Genomic DNA, 20503 nt, shown 5'->3' with positions numbered 1-20503 from the left:
GCTAAAGCGGTGTATGAGCTACCAAATTTAGTTTTTTAGAACTAAAGCCTTTATGCTCAGAACTGTTCAATTTCATGAACCTGCAGAGGGGGCCATGTTTACTTTCCTTTGCATAGAAAAAAGGAAATGAACGCTCTGGGTACCCTGGAAAGTCAAACATGAAAGAAATCACCAAGAGTTCTTTAGGCCCTTTCTCTTGTGTTGTGGGTAATGCAGCTTTTACTGCCCAGGTAGTCTCTGCCATCTGACTGCTGTTTGAAGTCAGCAGAAGTCAACAATATTTGCTTTTCAGCAATTCTTGCCCACTGTGTCTCTCTGCTGCATTTGAAAGTGCGACCAGTGTGGAGTCTCTATCAGTTCATTCCTTAGAAGAAATGGCTCAAATTGGGTGCCTGGTTAGTCTGTGGATTGATGATGAGGTGCTTGTAAGTGTGGGGTTGGACGCTCATTGTAAACAAGATGGACAGCTATGGTTGGGGGAGGAGGCAGGCAGGGATTGGGAAGTTCGGCAAAGAGTATGGAGGGTGCAGGAATAGCAGCATCTCAAAGCTGCACGGTGCGATCAAAAAGTGGCCAATCCCAGCCCCCCCCCCCCCCCCCCCCCCCCCCCCAAAAAAAAAGTGACTTAAGGCAAAATAGAGAGAGAATAAAGGGAACAAAACTCTTCCAGTGCCAAGCAATTACAGACGTATTTTCTGGTATTGAAGCCAATGCATTAATGTTAACTTTTTAAAGAATGTATTTATCATATTCTACAAAAAAAGTTGATGTTTAAAAAATTAAGTCAATCAGCACTGAAGAATGAGTGTGCCAAAGTGGCTGCAAATACTGTCTTAGACTAGCTAAATCTGCTCCGTTGCTCCTTCAATATTGAGCTCTGCAGCACTTCTTTTGACTTGGAACATGAAACAGCCCTGCCATAGAGCTTTCTAAATTAAGTGATGAGCTTAACCTATTCCCCATATAGTTTACTAAATGTTTCCCTGTTGCAGCACGCACATCTTTGTGGATTTAGGTGCTATTTATAAAGGCATTATCCAATGATTGGGTATAAAAGCTGCTCCTTTTTCCAGCTGAGGTGTGTGCTGGTGGGTTGGCTGTGAGGCTGCCGAGACCCCCGGCGTTATCAGCACCAGATGCAGGTTGACTTCAGACTTTCAATGGAAGGTAAAGAGAAAGAGGAGGGAAATTGATGAGAGCCATAAAGCCAGCAGGATAAATAATTAGCTAACTGGTTCTAAGATCCATCCCTTTATTTGCAGCTGCAAAGTTTGTTTGTCAAAACTGCAGGCTGAAGCTTTGGGTTCTTTCAGTTGTAATTTGAAACGCGAACCTGTTTTAGATTCACTTGTTGGTGTTTTGCTGTGCTGTCCCTTCATCATTTGTCATGAATATCCCAGTGACAGGTTTTTCTGTCCTGCCACTGATAATTGGCCGAACTAGTGCTTTCCCCACTGTGTGCAGCACAGACAGCCTGAACAAAAGACAACTCAACTGTCATGACGTTCTTCATAAATCAACTGGATGAGAGAGTGTCATATTTGCGTCTGCATTCTGGTTTAGGATAATCAGAAGGACATACTGTAATGTTGCTTGTTGCTTGTTTACTTATGGCTGATGTTCCCCAGCTGAGCTTTTGGAAAGGAGTGTTGTAAAACATATTTCTTTTCAAAAATATCGCACTACACTTGCCTGAAACTGCATTTCTCTCGTCAACTGATGTAATTTCACTGAACTGATAGCTACTTTGCCATGCCCTCGTCAGGATCAAAGCTAATTTTTGCTGCATTACAGGACACTTTGTGCCAGTGTACTGTGTGCTGATCTGAAGTGTTTACATGCAGTTCACTCCCCGAGGATTTTGTATTATTGTTGTCACACTATATGGAGCACAGCCGCTTGTATTGTTCTAATACTTCACCGGTATATTTGAAAAGAGCTGAGCAATCACTGAAAGACTTACATTATCCTCTAGTCTTTGATCGCTATTCATGTGTCTGCGCAAAGTAATCTTCCCCTCTAATCTTATTCACAGATATAAATAAACAAGTAATGCTCTGAACGATGGAGAGCACACGAGTGAACAGCCAGAGGATTATGGTAATTTGTGGATAAATAGAGGTGTTTTAAAAATGTGACTTTATATTAAAATTGCGAAATCTTTTACTCCCTGAACCCAAAGTACAAAATCAGCAAATAGTATTTCACACTGATATTCCTTCCCCAAGTAATGATCTTGTATTTAGCTGATTTAAAGAACTGCAGTTCTTTCCTAAAAGGTAATATCTATGAAAGTCAAACTCCCCTGGAAAATAAAAATGACAGAAATCCTTCAGATGTCTGTCTGTTTTTGCTTTTTTATTCCTCATTCATCTCTGCACATCTGCAACCCACTCACAGCTAAGATTGAAATTGAGAAAATATTTAAGGTCAAAGAAAATCTTCGAGTTAATAGTTTGTTTTGCATTTGTTGGTCGTGTACTGACATCAGTGTGACGATGAGACTGTTTCTCAACCAGTCGAAATCTCCCCGTTGGAAGTTTAACTTAAAGTTAAAAGCCTAAATATTAAATTTTTTAATGCCATCCAAATCAAGATGCACATATTGCTGATTGATTTTTACTACATTGCTTTTTTTGTCTCCTCTTCCAACTTGACATTTGGTAAGTCAGAAATCAATTATGTCTCCTTCTCAAATGAAAGGGTGAAAAAAAAACTAGTTTATGACTTTAAAGTCGGCCTAGTTCCCCTTTGACATGGCACATTACAAAGGGAAAGGAAAATCACACTGCATACCTGATCCATAAAAAAGCCTTTGAAATGGATTGCTGGGTGGGATCCAGTCTGGCACAAGTCATGGCATTGATGGCACAGCCCCTGGGCGCAGGGATACTTGGCCTGGACAAGACGGTTGCTGGGCCCATATCAGTGGGCACTGGCCCATCCTCTGGGAGCTCCTAAGCCATGCCGTCTGAAGAAGAACTGACGGGGTTGGCAGCACATATGGGCATGCTACGGGTTTTATTTCAGTCAAAAACAGCCCCGATGTTATCGCCTTCAGTCACCGGCACAGCAGCATCAGCAGGGCTGACCAAGATGATTAGACTTCACAGGAAAAAAAACCTTCCAGTAAATTAACTTCAAAACAAAAAGTATTCTTTGGTTCCATCTGCACTGTTTCTCTTTAGTTTCCCCATGCATACATCCCAGGTGCACCAATCTAATTGCAAAGCACCATTTATATCCTCTGTATTATGTTGAGTTGACAATTTGTTCCAGCTAATTGGAAATTTTGCTTTCACCTTGCCTGCACAACATCAGCTTATCATAAATGACATTGATATGATGAGCCTGGATTCTGCTAGCCTCTGCAGTTTTTCATGGCAAGATAGAAAGTTAACAGCTTCAACAGTTTTCAGTTGAAGTTAGTTGATAACCATCCACAGGGTAATGAAACTTCAACCTTTGATGAGAAGTTGAAAAGAGTGTTTAACTGTTGGCTTGGCAGAACATTAGACATGGCTGCAGGCAGGCAGGGGCAGGCTAGGGATCGAGCTGTTTTAATAGGGCTCATTCAAAGGTGACGTGAGCACTTCATGCACTGAACTGTAGGTGTGAGCTGGGGCTGCCAGTACATATCTTTTGTCTTTCATTATCTTTATTTCCTTATTATTTTAAATGGCCGGTGTGTGTATTTTTTTCTTCACTAGAAGCTTTTTTGATATCCATTTAGATTGGAGCTTCATTAAAAAACCTCAGACAATGGAGTGACTTCTAATTAAGAAGCACCGCATCTGGCCCCTGGCACCCTATCCCGTTGTTCCATCTATTTTGCTGGGGAGAATTCATTTGTTTCTTAATTAAGAAAAACACCAATAGCGTGAAAAATCTGCTTATGGTACCTGAATCCTAATTAGTTAAATAGTGAGGGGAAGGGGAAAACACATTCCAGTAGCCCTAGCAATGAACTCGGAGCTGATAAAAATGAACTAACTAGCCTTGCATAAATCGAAGCTGGGGAGAAAGTGTACCATCATTATGGCTAAGACAATATGCAAACTATCTTCAAAGAAATCAAATTGCCGGAATGTTTTCATTTGCATGTATTAACCATTAACATAATGAGGAGAAGTGACATTGGACCCGGATTGTGTGTCTGTTCGGATTGATAACTCTGCTGCATCTGCAAATAGTCTTCTCTGCAAAATTATGCTAGCAGTCAAATCAGTGTTGAACTGTGGAGGGAGAGGGAGAGTTGTGGAAAGAGTGAGAGGGAGGCTGAGACACACAAACAGAGGGTGAGAGAGAGAGAAGAGGCTTTTGCTTTTTTTCGTTATATCAGGGTGCTCTGTGCAAACCTGGTGCAGTGTTGAATCGAAGCCATCATCCTCTGACATCTATCCTTAAACAGGAAGGGGCTTCGAGTTATTGTCTCTAAGGCTCTGTGGAAAGCTGCTGTGTGTTTTTATCTGTGTGTGTTTGGGGCAGGGGGATGTGCCCATGTGGCTGCTTGCTGAAAATGGACCTCAAGTGGCACACTTCAAACTCCACCCCCGCCTCGTACATATTGGACACATGCACACACACACACTTGCATGCAGACTTGTGCGTACATGTGTGACCCCCCCCGCACACTCAACACACACACACAAACACACACACACACACACACACACACACACACACACACACACACACACACACACACACACACATGTGAGCGCTTCCAGGATACCAAAGGCTCACTTATCTGTTCCGTAAAGATTCAACACGGCCCACATTGGCGAGTTGGTGGGCAACAAGCCAAATGTACTGTGTGCTCTCCTACTGCAGGCGTCATGCAAAACACTGAACTGTCTTCAATATTCAAAATAATTTTCCAACATGCTCTTTTCCAGGATCAGCCTCTTAGGTCGAATTATTCAATTAAGTGTCTGTTTATTACTGATACCAAAGCTGGGTGGTGGGTCTACTTATCACCTTTTTTGCAGATGGGTGTTCTTGCAGAATACCACCATAAAGATTGCCTTGGCTGTAATTAAAATGGCAGAGAGACAAATTTGGTGCAGGGCTAAGACATGGGGAAATGAAGGCATAGGGGGAAATTGCAGGGGCTACATTCTGTCATCCAATGAAAGAGTTGAAACTGTAGAGCAGTTAAATTATAGTCAGAGCACTAATGTACACCACAAAGAAGCAGGCGAACGAAAAAGAAAAGCAGTAACTTATGGTGGTCATGTTGTCATCAGAGTACGTTTATGTGCAGATAATGATTAGAAAACAAAGTAGCTATGACAACAGGAGACAGTGACAATTTTTGTCACAGAGTGGATGCTGTTTAGATGTCCCTAACGCCAGCCGGGCTTGCATCCATCCACAAGCCTGTGTGTTTGATGAGCTATTGGCAAGCTATGGGGACACGTGTTCTTGTGCCTCGTGGCTAACATACCTTTCACCGTCTTTGACTCCACAAGCCTGTGTGACTTCTCAGGGAAAAAATATGAAAGAAATCAAAGCGCCAATAAGCTGAGGGTGTTAAGCCAGAGAGGGAAAAAGAGAAAAGAAAGACCTTAGCGACTTTGGATTTTGACAGAATCTTCATGCGCTCTGACAAAAATTTGCATTGTTATCTCAGATAACTGGTGATGTTTTTACTTGGTAGTACATTTTTGTGTAATATGTAAAATGTAAACCAAGCCTCTAACGATTCCCTTAATGACGAGGATCTTGCTTTTTTCCCCCTTCGAATCGCGTCTTAGCGAGCTTCTCAGTGCAGGGTGTCTGATATCTGAATATTAAAAGGGAGTTTCAAGCTCATCTGCAAATGTGATTTGCACATATCACACTTCTGCAGTCGTCAAGCTGCTTCATCGCCAAGCTTCTGAGCAACGAAGGCTGGGGAGGGGAGGGGGAAAAAAAGAAAAAGAAAGATGCACATATGGGTTGCTATTGATGTATTCCATTTCTGACCTAATTTAAATCCCTGCCAGGAAGCTCATATGCATACTGTACATTTGCTAAATTACAGAGTGTAAACCTTGCCTCCTCACAGAGACAGGTGTAAACATTAATGTTGTCATAATGCACCACCAGTAAATATGATAATCGCGCCATGCTGCAATAGAGCACAAAATAATTTGGACATCATTTTGAGGGGCCCAGGGGAATGCCCTGCAGAATGAAGGTGGCCCATTGACATGCTATACACGCCAAGATATAATTATGGCTGCCTGTCTTTGTTCCTCCAAGCTTCCTCTCAGAGCACTAGTAATTTGCTTGTGATATTTTGGTATTCTTTACAATTGAGTTATTCTCTGTGGACTTGAGTATTACATGGATTTAAATGAAGGTGCGAAGAAGCTGCTGTACTGCCAAATTCCATGTAGAGAAATAAGCACTCACAGTATATCAGATGTATAGAGCAGATTAATTATCGGTTGCCTCTCTGTTATACGAGTACAGCATTGGTATATGAATTGATATGTGCAATATGCATGACCTCTATTTTTAGTCAACATAATATGTTTAACATGAATAGAAATGAAGCACTTACAAAATGTGTCCTGCAAAGCACTTCATCAGAAACAATGTTTTAACAAAGATTGAACTTGAAATCAGCCGTCAACATAACTTTATAGCCACATTTTGGCCTCTCTTACCCTTTGTTCTGCAAAATGTACAGCTCTTGAAAATGTTTAAAAGCAAAATAAATTATAATCAGTATTTGCAAAAAAATCTGCAAATTGCATCCATAGTCAAAAACAGCAAGCATAATGTCATATGTAGTCAAAAGCTATTTTGCAAAGCTTGATTTGAAATTTAGTGTGAGATTCTGCCACCCTACAACCTCTGTTCCTTCCCTTTTTTGGTTTCATCACTTGCTATCTGTGTGGAACATTGCTGATAATAAGGGGCAATGCCAGAATATCTTTAGGGTATGCAATGTGTCGAGCTGCGGTTTGTTGTCATGATAATCCCCTCATTTGTAATGTCGGGATCAGCAGGTTACTGCTCTCCACTTGACTGCCATGTCAAGACTTGGGACTGGCGAGGTGGATTGTCATTTCTGAAGCAATATTTTGACAGCGCCTTCACTTTACTCACATGCTTCAGCTCAAAGGTCATAGCTGTGCCACTTCCATTTACTGTGTATGAACACTCTTTCCCTCAGGAGCTCTCTACATCTCCCCCTGCAGTCTTTCTCTCTGACAAGCACACGTGCACGTAGGCTTACTCTCTGCCTTTCACCACTTCGCTCACTTGTTTTTGGAGATAGATGTCAAGGCTAGTCCCACACAGAGCTTTATAGTTGGTCTGAAGCTCCCACACTGGAGTGCAGTTACAACTTATAAACTTTAGAATAGAGTAAATGGAAAAAGGCAGCTCTACTCAGTTTGGCTCAGTTTGACTCACTGCAATGCCTTATTTCTCCTCCTGCCATCATTCTAATTAGTTTGCAACGCAGACAGGCATCTCTCCCTCAGTCCCTGCTGTTCTGACTTACCTCATTGTACACACACTGCTGTGTTTTTTTTAAAAACATTGTCTGGTATTATTGTTATAGCTGCACAATGTTACAGTGGTGTAGCTGTCATCCATGCTCTTATATGCTTAGTGACACAGTAGCAGGTTGTGTCAGCCACATAGGGCATGTGTCAGTAATACAAAAAGACATTGTTGCTGGTCCATTGTTACCTGCTCTGCCAGCTATCATATAGAAAGTGATGGAGTGACGATGTTTTGGAATACAGCACAGTTTCCAAAGCCCTAAGGGTATTTTGGGTGTAAATCTCCCACACACAGTTCTGCTTCAGGCCAGGGAGTGCATCATCATTAGCCAGAGCAGATGGAGGGGCTTCAGCGCTGTTTTGCTCTCTTTGCTCTCTCTTGCTGGAATTTGGTTTGATACAATGTGAGTGGAAATAAGCAACAGCCATGCATAGACAATAAATGATGAAATCAGATGAAATCAGATGAAAGCTTCAGTACACACACAAGGAGACAGACTGATTCATCATTTATTTGTGAAGTGATAATAGTAGGGGTTTGCTGATGTGTGCATTCACAGTGTAAAGTCTGCACTCTTTTGTTTTAAATTCCAGGAAAGTAGCATATGAGATAGACAGTAACTTGAAGGGTGATAGTAACATTGGAGAAAAGGTTACATGTACATGTGGATCTATGGAAAAATAATATACCTTCTCAGATTTTACATTGAGGCATTTCTCAAGCAAGATATTTAGGCCAAGAGAAGTTATTATGAACATTTTCATCATGACTTAAAAAATAGAATAAGATATGATATAAAAATGTATATACATCTGAACTGTTATCATTACAACTTATAGTGTAGCATGATATTTTTTTGGTACTGTTAAAGGAAGAAATGTATTATTCCTCCAAGATTGTTGGTATGGCTCTCAAAGTCCTCGAGGACACACTAACTCCTCTACTTTTTGAAAGAAAGCTTCATTTTTATTCATGATCTGTCTATTGTTTTTATAAAATGTGTGAATAACTTAAAATCTCTAAAGTTGAAACATAGAATTGGAAGTGCTCAATAATGCAGCAAATGATCAGATATCTGATACAGAGCTGATATATCAATTGAAGCCTGATTCCATGATGTAGCTAGTCAGTGCAATCATTTATCAATGAGGAGTATTTATCTCTAGCAGCCACTAGCTCTACATTGATGTAGCCGTATTTCACAGTTTGCTAGAGGCCTGCTAGGGAGCTGTGCTTGCATGCTTGTGTTTGTGTGTGCACATGTGTATGCGTGTGCATGTGTGTGTGTGTGAGCGTGTGTGTGTGGTGTCTGTAGCACTGACAGAATTCTAATCTTCCAGCAAGAAGCTTCACATGGCCGGATCAAGAATTAGAAGCGGCTGACGGGGGTAGGAAAGGGGAGGAGGGAAAAAAAAGCCCATCTCGGTCTGTGTTTTAAAGGACAGTGCTTTGAATGTCATTCGACAATTTCCTTTTAATTAGAACTAATTTACAGAAAGATGCCCACCAGCTAATCTTTACAGGATAATTAACTTCTATTTTCTTTACTTTTAATTAAAAAGTGGAAAAGATTTAGCTGATCCATAAAGAATTGTTCTTTTGAAATGTTCATCAGACTTCACACTTCTTTTGGCATTGGTAATATTTTGATCCTATCTGCTCCTCACAGTCTCTTCTGAGTTATTGCTATGATTTTCTCCCCCTTATCCGAGGTATTAAGAAGTGGAACTATCAATAGTGGAAATAGGAACCAGACGAGAATTAGAATTGAATTAATGAAGAATTATTGCAAAAGGAACCCCCCATCCTTCATAATACTGGAATGAAATTGACATCTTAGATATATCCATTTCATAGAAATTCCTTGATGAGAAAATATTGTTTTATCTTTTATTTGATACACTAATCATTTTTCTTTTTCCGAAGGCTGCCTATTAAATACTTTGAACAGACACTTTAATAAAAGCTAATTGTTGGAGAGGCAGTTTTTGCATTTACAGTTTCACCATTTTCATTCCCCAGAGACTTGTGGGTTACAAATTTCTCTGATTGTGAGCCTTCCAGGTTAAACAGTCACAACTTATTAAGCATTAAAGACAATCAGGAGTCTTTATGCTGCTGCAGGATAAAAACTCCACTGGCCTCATCTGGGCAGCTGGAGAAAAGTATTTTCTAGCCACTGTTAGCTCCTTCCAAAAGACTTTACTTAGTGGAGATAAAGTGAACCAATATGAGGTGAGCATGCAGGAGACAGAGCCTCCACTCGTCTGCAGACGAGCCAATGGCTGAAGATGGATGCCCCCACTTAACCATGATAGCTCCCTGGAGGAGCCTCAGTCAATGGCTTCATTAAAAGTGAACATTCTGGTGAAAAGCTCGCTTATAAACCAGTAATTAAGACCACACATATTTTACCTGCTTTGTTTCAGCTGTCACATCTGGTGTACAGGCACATGGTTAACTTTTATTTCCTAATAAGTAACAGAATGACACTAATAAATCATTCAGCCAGAGGACAAGCAAGTGTGCAACAGAGAGGATTTAGGATGCTTTAATACAGCAGACTGGTCATTTTACCAGCATTTTAATCTGTTTGTTGCCCTTGCAAAGCAAATGTCACTAGCAAAAGAGGCATTAGCCAAACCCATTTTACTTTAGGGTTTGTGGACCGGCTTTGTGACTTTTACGGACCAAACCTTGTACCAGTGTCCACTTGGACATGTGTGTTTGTGTCTGTAAACTCTAGAGAGGCGAGTACAGGCAGTAGAGTGAAGCAGGACCCAGCTAACTCCACAGAGGAACTGACTGGCATCTGCTGAAGCCCTCGGGCATGCTCAGAGGTGCCTCCAGCATTTTAATGGCATAGTCAAATGCCAGCATGTTTTTATGCCTTTCCAATCCAAATTCATTGGATAAAGAAGTAAGAGCGTGTTATTCCCCTTCAACAGTCCAGACAGAAACACTGGGCGCAACAACACAGAACTTAGAAACTCTGCAAACATGCTGGGATCCAACGTTGTGTCTGATTGGAATAAGATACTTGACTAGAATTGTGTTAGCAGTTTTTGAGAAATGTGAACATAATAACTAAATTTCTGTCCAAGAGAAATAACACTTTTCTGTATCTGGGTTCATAAGCCGTGAGATGCTGATATTGACAGCAGTAGTTTTGTTTCCCGGCCAATGGGTGTGTCTCAGTCTGACTGCATGAAGCAGAAATGCACAGTAATGTAAACTTAGTGGACCATCTAAATGCATGATGTCATTAGATTGCATTCAGATGTCTTGTCATTTCTAGTGCTGCAGCCTCACAAAAGCTGAGAATATTCAGAAGTGCATGACTTTTACATGGTTGTAAATACTTTTTTTCCATCCCCTCAATGAATCCATTTGACTAGTTTCCATACAAGCATTGGTGCTGAGTTCTCAAGCAGTTAGTTGACTGTTGATTGTAAGTGCCCAAATTTAGGAAGGAAGCCATTTCTAATCACGAGAATTACATTGCTTAGCAACCGGAAAATCAAGTTAAACAATACTGTTATTTATTCTTGGTCACAGACAGCAGCTCTGAGAACACATCAGTCTCCACTGAAGCTGTTCCCCACTCCTCCCAGAACATACTCACACATATACAGTACATACACACACACACATTAGCCATTTACAGACAATACACAGAATAGAAATCTACTCCAGACTGGTTTTACAGCATTTGGTCCGTGTTTAGTTTGATCAGTATTTCATTCGGTTAGGGGCTTTTTTGTTACATTTATGCAGACTGAAAAAAAGGGAAAAATCGTTTGAGGATTCCTGTACCATACTAAGCTATCAAGACGTGAGTAAATGGTATCTATTTCATTACAGTGATCAAGGATTAAATTAGAGGCTCCAGCCTTGTTACATATACACTAAGTCTCCTCCAAGGCTGAGGGAGCCCTCTGCTTCCCAAAGGTCATTAGAGCTGAGGAGAGAGTATGGCCCCCAGTCTCTCAGTATCTCCCTCCATTTCCTCCTCCTCCTCCTTCTTTCTCTTCTCCCTGAGCCTTCCCCAACCCTTCATTCAACTTGAGACAAATTGTTATTTCTATTTCTACACTTTTGTGTCAGAGAGCAAATATTTATCCATTTCTTTTCCTCCACCTGTAAAAGTAAACACCTTTACGTATATCCTGACCTTCTAAGTTTACAGCAAACAGCTACTTTCAACTGTAGACAAAGTTTTTATTTCTGTATTTCCTCCTCCGCAGAAGTTTGAAGAGTCTTGAAGAGTGTCTGTGTGTGTTCACCTGGAAGTGAGGAAGGCCTGGTATCATTGTTGGCACAGAGTGCCTGTCACAGGGAGTTGAGTTGGCAGGGGTTGAGCCGTATGGCCCTGTTGGATTTTAGGGCTGCATTATGCATTCATGTTAAGTCTCAGGTGCTACGTTTTATCCTCAGGCCAGCTTGGACACATTTTCAATGGACCTTTTGGATGAAAAACTGTATAGGTGGGAGCAAAAATGATTTCCATGCTTAAAGAGATCTGCCGCTTTGTTTTGTCAGATTCAATTACCTCACCTCTAATTAGGGAGCTATAGAGGGGGCTGGGTTTGTGATCCACACATCACACTGTGGAGCCTGCTGATAATGTGAGGTATCGCTATCACAGCCTGGCCACAAGCTCCCCACATTGCAGACGACTGAAAGAGCATGCCATAAAATACATTTTTGCACACATTTTCATTTAGTGCTTTTTTTAGTGTTACTTCCCACAAGTGCATCATGTGTGTGTTTTTCTCCCCGCTTGCATTACGCTATTAAGACAGACTCATGCACAGAGCCGTAACCTTAAAGATACACTCATTCTACCTACTTTGTTCATACTCCTCTCTTCTCTGCTCCCCTTCATCTGTGACTCATTAATCCTCTGTCCATCATATGGTCTCAGAGTATCACCCCATTTTACAGACTCAGCAGGGGCATTACCATATCCCTCTCCGGAGCTCCACTTCGCATGGTCGATCTCTATCAGACAGAGGCCATGCCATGAACAAAAGAGCCACTGTGATCAAGCCTGCTTTCAGCTACCAATGTCTCTATTAGCGTTAGCTGCTCCTGCCCGCTGCTCCTGCCTCACGATTGTTTGAACAGGGCTATGATTTCTCTCTCTAGTTGACAGAGGCAGAGTCCGATGAATGCGGATGATACAGTTCAGGGCAGAGGGTGTGAATGGCAGGGCTCTAGGATACTTGGACACTGACCATGATTGAAAGGGAGTTCAGACAGGGTACAGTTTCAAAGAGCATTCTCCTTAAAAAATTGCACAAACGAGTGTTGAGCCTGGGGTGATTTTGCAAACCACAACAATAGGACTTTGAGAATTTAACTTGAGCAGAGCAGCAGTCAAATTTAAAAGTGTAGGAGGCTAGGACTGCAACTCATGATTATTCTCTCCAATCATGTGATGATTATTTTGATTTTTAATTCATTGTTTAAGTTAAATGTTTCACAATTATTTAAGCTTTAACACCTTTAAATGAAGAGTAAGAATCAACTCAGAAAAAAAAATGATGTGCTTTAATTTTAGCATTTTATATTATTTTATATTGAGGACTGTGGCAGACTGGGTTTGAATACCCAGCATTTAAAAGAGAAACGTCATTAATTGTATAATTTTGTGTAAAATTGACATTTCTATTCATGAATTATATCTAAAATGTATTCATCATTCACTTATTGATCATTCTCTTAAAATGAAATGACGACTTTAGCTTTGATTTTGATGTTTTAGGGTTTCAAGAGAAAAACTACCAAATCAAAAAGGAGCAAATAAATCACACAGTCTGAGGGCAAAGAGGCTTCTTCAAGTTACATTGTTTATTAAAGCAAAATCTAATTCTCCAAATGTTCTACTTTTGATCTTAAGGGAGCATCAGGGAACAGCAGCAAATAATGATGCCATTAGATGCAACATAGTCAATTGGGTTTTTTTTCAACACTGACATTCATCAATACATGTATGAGTTTGTGGACATACATACATATTTTGGATATACTAGGTATTTAAAATGAGCTGTAGTTTTATAAGGTTTTGTAACTGATGGAGCCATTATGAGTTAATTGGTTTACTATTGATGGGGCAATAGTTGAAAGACATCACATACATTTCCAAGTCAGTCTCAAAAACAGTGCAACATTCAGTTGTCTTGAAAAATGTCTGTTTTTCTTCCTTGGGGAACATGTAGGATGAATGTTCCATTTTTTAAGCTGACTTTGTTGTTTTTGTTGGCATGTGTGATTCAGACACTCTTCCAGTGGTGTCATTGTCCATCTGAACTCCAGAGCAGTCTTGATAAAAGGGTGAAGATGCAGACATTTGTCTGGCCAAATTTGTCAGGAGACCCTATAGAAATGCACGAATGAGCGTGGGTCACACAGTGAATGTGACAGGATTTTAAACAGTACACAACTAAATATAGCAGGAAGGCCACTATCAGAAAATGAGTTAGGAGTGTGGTGCTAGTCGTTTAGAAAGTCATTATTCTTATCATTGCTGTCTCTGAAATAATTTCAGGTCTCTTCATGCAATGAATACTGTATAATAACTAAACATGTGAGAATGCGCACAAACTTTAGTAATCTACATAGTCGTCAAGAAGTTGCCATCAGACACCCTTTAATGTCTCTAACTGTGAAGTATTTAATTTCCCCATTTTCAGTAAGACCCCCAGTATCTCTATCAGTTTGAAAATGCTCCATTTAGTTACTATCTGTTTGAGTGGGGAAGTGAGATGCCCTTATTCTAAGTCTATTAAACCTCGGTTCTATCTCATCTTATCTGCCTAATCTTTGTGTCTTATTGACCATGAAGTTTATCTTTGATCTCCCTTTACCCTTATTATCTCACAACACTGTAGGTCTATTTTCTATGGTGCAATAGTGCTGCTGTATTTGCCCGCAACAGAGGAAGAATCATTTAGTTGTACACACAGTTCTTATTCAGCTGTGTAATGGAATGTGTACAGAGTGTGTGAATAGAAATGTATTTCCCTGCTTTCCTTCACACTGTCTTGAATTGCCTTGGCAGGAGCTTTTAACGCCAGTCATACAATCTCCCCTTGATACTGCGATATTTATCTCCCAGTATCATCATAAGTGATGGTAGACTCATCGAGTCACTTCACGCCTCACTTCACTCCTCAGCAAATCAGCAGAAGGCATCAGATAAGATCATAAAAATGTGTACTAATTTAAAAGCAGCACTCTGCCTCCACAGTGTCTATTAGAGATCTGTGTGCTAATTCTTTTCATGTCCGGGGCTCCTGCAGATGTAGGCTTCTACAAAGGAGTAATTTATAAGACTAATGAAAAGAGCAAGCAGTTTGTGGACATCAGGGGGGTCTTTTATGAGATTCACTGGAAGAAGAAAGAAAAACAGGAGAGCCACACCAGCCACACTTTCTGAACTGAAATTATTGCTTTATTAAAGCTGAGGGTCTCGCTCTTGCAACAATAAAACAAACACATTGAAAGGTGTCAAGAGGATATGAGTGCATTCCGTTTGAGCTCCAGGATGATGCACAAGGGGCTGTAACATAGCTCATGCCTGACAGGCAGTAGTTGCGACAGCACGAACATCTAGAAGACAGTGATGGTAGCCCTTTTGGTATGTTTATTCAGTTGGGATGAAACAAAAAGATTATATTTTTTTCCATGAAAATGATACAGGCATCTTGCTTGGATGGAGAGTTGTTTTTTTTTTTTTTTTCAAATAAAACTAACCTTAAAGTTAAAGTTCCATCACTTTGCTATGGCAATTCACATGCAGTCATTGGAGAAATATATTGGTTTGAAAGGGAAGGTGGGCAAGATGCACATTATCTTAATAGCGTCCAAAAGCCGAATGAGATGTTTTTTAAAACTAATGTGATTCAGGTAGCAGTACAGTAATTCCATCAACACCCTTGATTGAAGCAAAATGGTAATATGCAAATACCAAAAAAGATGTACAGCTACAAGCAAAACTCTGAAATCGTTTAGATTTAAAGAAATAATATTGCATGGAGGGGGGAAAACATTAATCACACGGAAAAGTGTCTCCTTTAAGATTGCACTGGTGTATTACCCGGAGGCATGGAATGTAAATGGAAAATCAACATTGTACCCTGTGATAAGGCTAACAAATTAATAAAAGTATTTTCTTTCTACTCCCTTGCTGATGCCTGTATGAAATGAACTTTTTCCCCTCCTCTCCCCATCTGTGAGAGGTTTTGTGTTGCAAGTTGCCGGATTAAAATTGGCACTCACCTAGGCTGCGTGTGTGCTTGTTTTTCAGAATGCTACAAAAGGTTTTTTTCAGTACGTGAAATAGAAGGGCCTTTGTAAAATATTATGGCACATAATGTTATTTGTTGATGATGTTATATTTGTTTCTTAACAAGAAGAGTATAGACAATGATGAGCTTTGCTGTACTTTGAGTTGTATCTGCTTTTGTAATATCTTAACAAAGGAAACAAAGAGAGAAGTTTTTTTGAGTGCCTGAATTTTATGATGAAACTGCTGAAAATCTCCCCTGTGTGTTTGTATGTGTGTGTTGTGTGTGTATATGTGTCTTCCCCTCAGGTCCTCTGGAGGATGGCCTGGAGGAAGAGGAGGAGGAGTATGTCTCTGAGGAGAACGAGCTCATGGCCAAAGATGACTTTTCAGTGGAGGAGAACTTCTCTGCAGAGTTTGAGTCTGAGAACATGAGCTGTGAAGACATGGCGTACTTCTGCAACAAAGGTGAGGATCAATTACTTATTCTATCCGAAACTGAGATTTGAAAAGCCATTATCCCCAAGTTGTTTACAGTGTTCTTTTTAATACCTAATCTAAGACAATATGTTAAGTTACCTGTGTGCCAAATCATCAAAAATAAGTTAAACTCCTGCCAATGGTGTCTAATAAAATTCCTCAACATGTTCAAATCAAACTTGGCAGAACTTGAATCCATATGAGAATTTCTCCGGCATCACTGCTGAGAGTTGAAACTATCCATTTTCATATTTGATCCCAACACTTCGCCCAAGAGCAGTGGTTTGATCTGAAAGCGAGATGGCATGGGCAACACCGGCTCTCCCTCTGTGATAGTTCTGTGAAGGTGTGCTACGATACACCAATGCACTGGAGAGCGTAGCATTTCCCTTTGAGTCAGTGGTAAAGCTCTGTGAACACTCAGCAGCACCTGCTACTGCTTGGAGGTCCAGCACTAAAGCGCCTTAGCATCGCCAAATGCGCCCAAGTCCTCTTTGAACTCCAATTCAATTAGATTGCTTCTTTGTATGTTTGTTTCATTTCGGTCACACCTTGCCATCACAGGAGCTAATTTGTGGTCTGCTCCAGGTTACAGTGTGAAGATGACAGACTTGTCCTTCCTCCCCCCGCTCCCCACCACCACCCCTTTCTACCCCCTGGTCACGTTGCCTTCACTACCCCAGGTGTCCCCATCCCCACTCTTACTGGTACAGGGATGCTATAAATTTGATGTTTTAATGAAGTACCAATGCTTTGAATGTCTTCGTCTTCCTTCTCCTTTCAAAGGGAAAACTGTTTAGAATTAGTTCTTCACACTTCTACACTGATGTGCCTCGTGGGATTACATTATTAAAGAGAAATAAATCTTTCATGTTTCAGGTAGGCTATGCCCCAGTAATCGTATCAATAATGTTTTTCTTTTGTTCTCTGGGAAGGGTTGAACTGCGCAATTGTTCAGAAATTGCAATTACCAGTGATGCCTTATTCATTTTACCCTTTGTCTACCTTGTAATGTGTCTTTCTACAAACTTCAAAGTAGAATGTATATGGCCTTGTAAAAGGCCTTTAGCTATGAAATAGATGGTGCAGTTCACATATAAAGTTACAGCCGGAAAATAAGTACACTTCTGGAAACCTTCAAAGAACCTTGTCAAAGACATGAGATATTTCCATTGTTTTGGACAAATCCATGTGAGGAACAGGGCTGTAATCTCCTTTCCATGTTTTTGAAAAAAGTCAACACTAAATAGCAATCCCAGTTGTCAAATATTACTTTTTGAGACACGTCTAATCTTGTCTTTGTCGAACACAAACCCGACTAGTCAGATTTTTTATTATTATTACTTTGCTATCTAAGCTTACAGTAGCTAAGTCTCCAAGTGCCTTGCGAGACCCAAATGATGTACCGACCAAATTTCCTTTTTCTTCATGGCAAGTTGTGCGCAATCATCAGGTGAAGCCTTTTTCCCCATGATCCCTTCCTCAATTAGATCTATTTAAAACTAATGTCAGCTTGGCTTAAATTTACCCCACTTATGTGAAACTGCCTTGAATTAAACAGGACGCTATCCTGGCGGCATTAAATGGTTTAAGTGTGTTATTCCTCGAATATAGGAGGAAAAAGAGAGCCCCCTTGATTAACTAAACCCTCTCAAATGTGATGGCTTGCTGTAATTAGGCCTTTGCGGACTTGAACGTGGGTTTTAAAGCAGCCACTCATCCCATGGCCTTTATCTTCTGCTGCTTCCCGGAGAATAAGGTCTCTCGTGTAAGGTTCCTCCACTGAGCAGTGACTCTCTGGTCTTAGCTTAGCCTTGTATCTGTGTAGTCACTCTCTGAAATGGGCTTGTCAGGGGGACCTAAAACCTCCATTAAAAGTTTCAGTCTATAATAGGTATTAAAAAGCTGTAGGAACACAAAGAGGAGTACCAATTTTCATTAACATATGAAGCACTTATTAACTTTGATCAGAGTGCGGTGAAGTAGCAAAGCTGCTTAAAGGCGCAAAGGTCAGGAAGTTGAATGCCACCAAAGACTCAGTCATTTGCCTTACCCTTGCAGAAAAGGGACTCCCCAGATAAGTGCAAGGGGCACCTTGTCGTCCCATCTCGTCCTGAGGCTTGGGAACCTCTGAATTAGGTAATGGTTGACTCCACAACCTGTTAAGTTAATGATGTTGTGGCTCTGAATGGTTTCAGTTGTGTTTTTTATGATGCTAAGCCCTTCTAACCATATTTGAAACATAAATATAGAGGCTCATTGATGCTAAACCTTGACTTTACTGCATTGTTCTGGCAAAAATAGAATTGAAATATCCCATTACCTTTTTCTTCAAAGCCCCTTAAACTGTAGGGTTGTGACCCTCAACAAAACTACAATGAGTAGAAACCAATTTCAGAAAATATATTCAAATCAATTTAAGATTCACAGGCCTCAAAGGTAAATGTATGCTGCAAGTCACACTGCAGTTTTGGGGAACGTCCTTTACATCTGAGAAGAAGATTCTGCAAACATTTCTCAGTTGTAAGACAGCTAGCTTAAGCAGTCTTACAACTGGTTCAGCATCAACCAGTTGTGAATAGCATTCGTGTATATTAAACAATCTAGTTCCATATGAAGCTGATCACAACACTGCTGCCTACAAGTCAATTTCTGCTTTTACATCAGGCGCTATATAAATGACAATACAAGAGATACTTTAATGGTGACAATTCTGTTTTTGAACTTAATTAAACAAAGGATCTGACCACTTCAACTGTTCCTCTTATCTTTGCAACCACTGAAGAGGGTCCTGACCCTTGAGTTGGGAAACAGTCATCTATATCTCAATTAAATAATTAAAGACTTTTAATAGGCATGACATGGATGGTGTGTGTCAATGTCATGGTGCGTGTCAGAAGAGCAGAGCCTGAGAGAAGGAACCCGTTTTGATATAGGCTATATGGCATGAAAGAGGGCCCAGCCATTGCTGGTTCTGTTAGAGAAAAGGGCACATATCTAAAGAAATAACCTTGGATCCTTTTGTGTTTAAAACCAAATCTTTCTTTAAACTTGCACTCTGTCAATTCCCATTTATGGAGCTTTGCCTGTGAGGAGCCAACCGTTAAACACGTTTATTCCACAGCAAAGATTTATACTCTATTGACACACCTGGCTCAATAATTGTAAGAAAGAAGCCTCTTTTATACACACTGAGTGGCACCTTTTTTACTGAAATTGTGAAATTTCACCTTGCTGTTTTACCCCCTCTTTTATTGTTGGCTTTCTGAGAAGTTCAGCACAGGGTGTAGCCACAAGCTGTTCCCTCAGTTTGTTCCAAGTGTTGTCTGAAGACAAATGACGTGCTTAGTTAGCTCTGACAGTAAATTTCCATACCATTTCATGTGTCTCATTTTTTCCTATATGAAACACTGTTTCTTTGAATTGATGTAGCTTTTTTTTTCAGCTCAAACTACTTAATCCCAATGCTGTTTTGAGTGTTTCATGTCTAGAAACATAAAGCGCAACTTAATAGGAACATTTTTCGCTCCTCTGCACCATTTATCAACAATGACAAAAATTGTAATATGGGCAGAAACATTTCAACACAGAAGGAGTGAAGAGTGAAAGCTCAGGCTGGCATATACATGATTGAAAATGGCAAGGAATAAACCCACCTTGACCCATCTAATAACCTCCTGGTGAGTAATTTGACTCTCAGCAGTCAGAGACTTACAGTAACAAACAAAAAGTACCAGAATTAATTATGTCACTCTTTGTGTAACACAGAAGTAATCAGAATCTCCAGCAACAGTGGGGGAAGATCTCCTTGGCACTTTCTCACAAGCTGCCAGTGCCCAGAATGGTAAATGTGGAATTTTAATGCACAGTTAATGCTGGGGAATATGGGGAAATGCTAATTTGTGGTGTGATAAGATGAATCGAGTCATCCCTTTAGCCCCATTTGACTCAGCGGAGGAAATTAATCATTAATGTTTGTTAAGTATGACAATCTAACTGGGCCAGATCTACATGCTCAGAGAGTGAGGCAGAGTGAGATAAAGACCAAGGCTGCAGACAGGGAGGAAAACTGCCAGATTCTGTAATGATGGGAATTTATTGGCATTTAAAAAGACAGTGGCAAAGCATTTCACTAATAGCCTCCCTCCATTGGAGTGCTCTGCCTGCCACCAACTGCAAGCAATTCTATCCTATTTTTCCAATAGCAGAGAAGTCTTACAG

General features: G+C 40.4%; 1 protein-coding gene across 1 annotated transcript in view; it reads left to right on the top strand.

Annotated features, from left to right (window-relative positions):
• The window catches only part of zfpm2a (zinc finger protein, FOG family member 2a), a 122734-nt gene that overhangs the window by 14535 nt on the left and 87696 nt on the right, over positions 1-20503 (top strand). The window contains exon 3 of the mRNA XM_034698378.1: positions 16112-16270. Within this exon, the coding sequence (XP_034554269.1) occupies positions 16112-16270 (159 nt within the window). The remainder of the gene's footprint in view (positions 1-16111; positions 16271-20503) is intronic.

The sequence above is a fragment of the Notolabrus celidotus genome, chromosome 12 (assembly GCF_009762535.1).
Source record: "Notolabrus celidotus isolate fNotCel1 chromosome 12, fNotCel1.pri, whole genome shotgun sequence".
Taxonomy (NCBI): Eukaryota; Metazoa; Chordata; class Actinopteri; order Labriformes; family Labridae; genus Notolabrus; species Notolabrus celidotus.
Note: the sequence above shows the minus strand (reverse complement) of the source record. Positions and strands in the feature narration are given on the sequence as shown.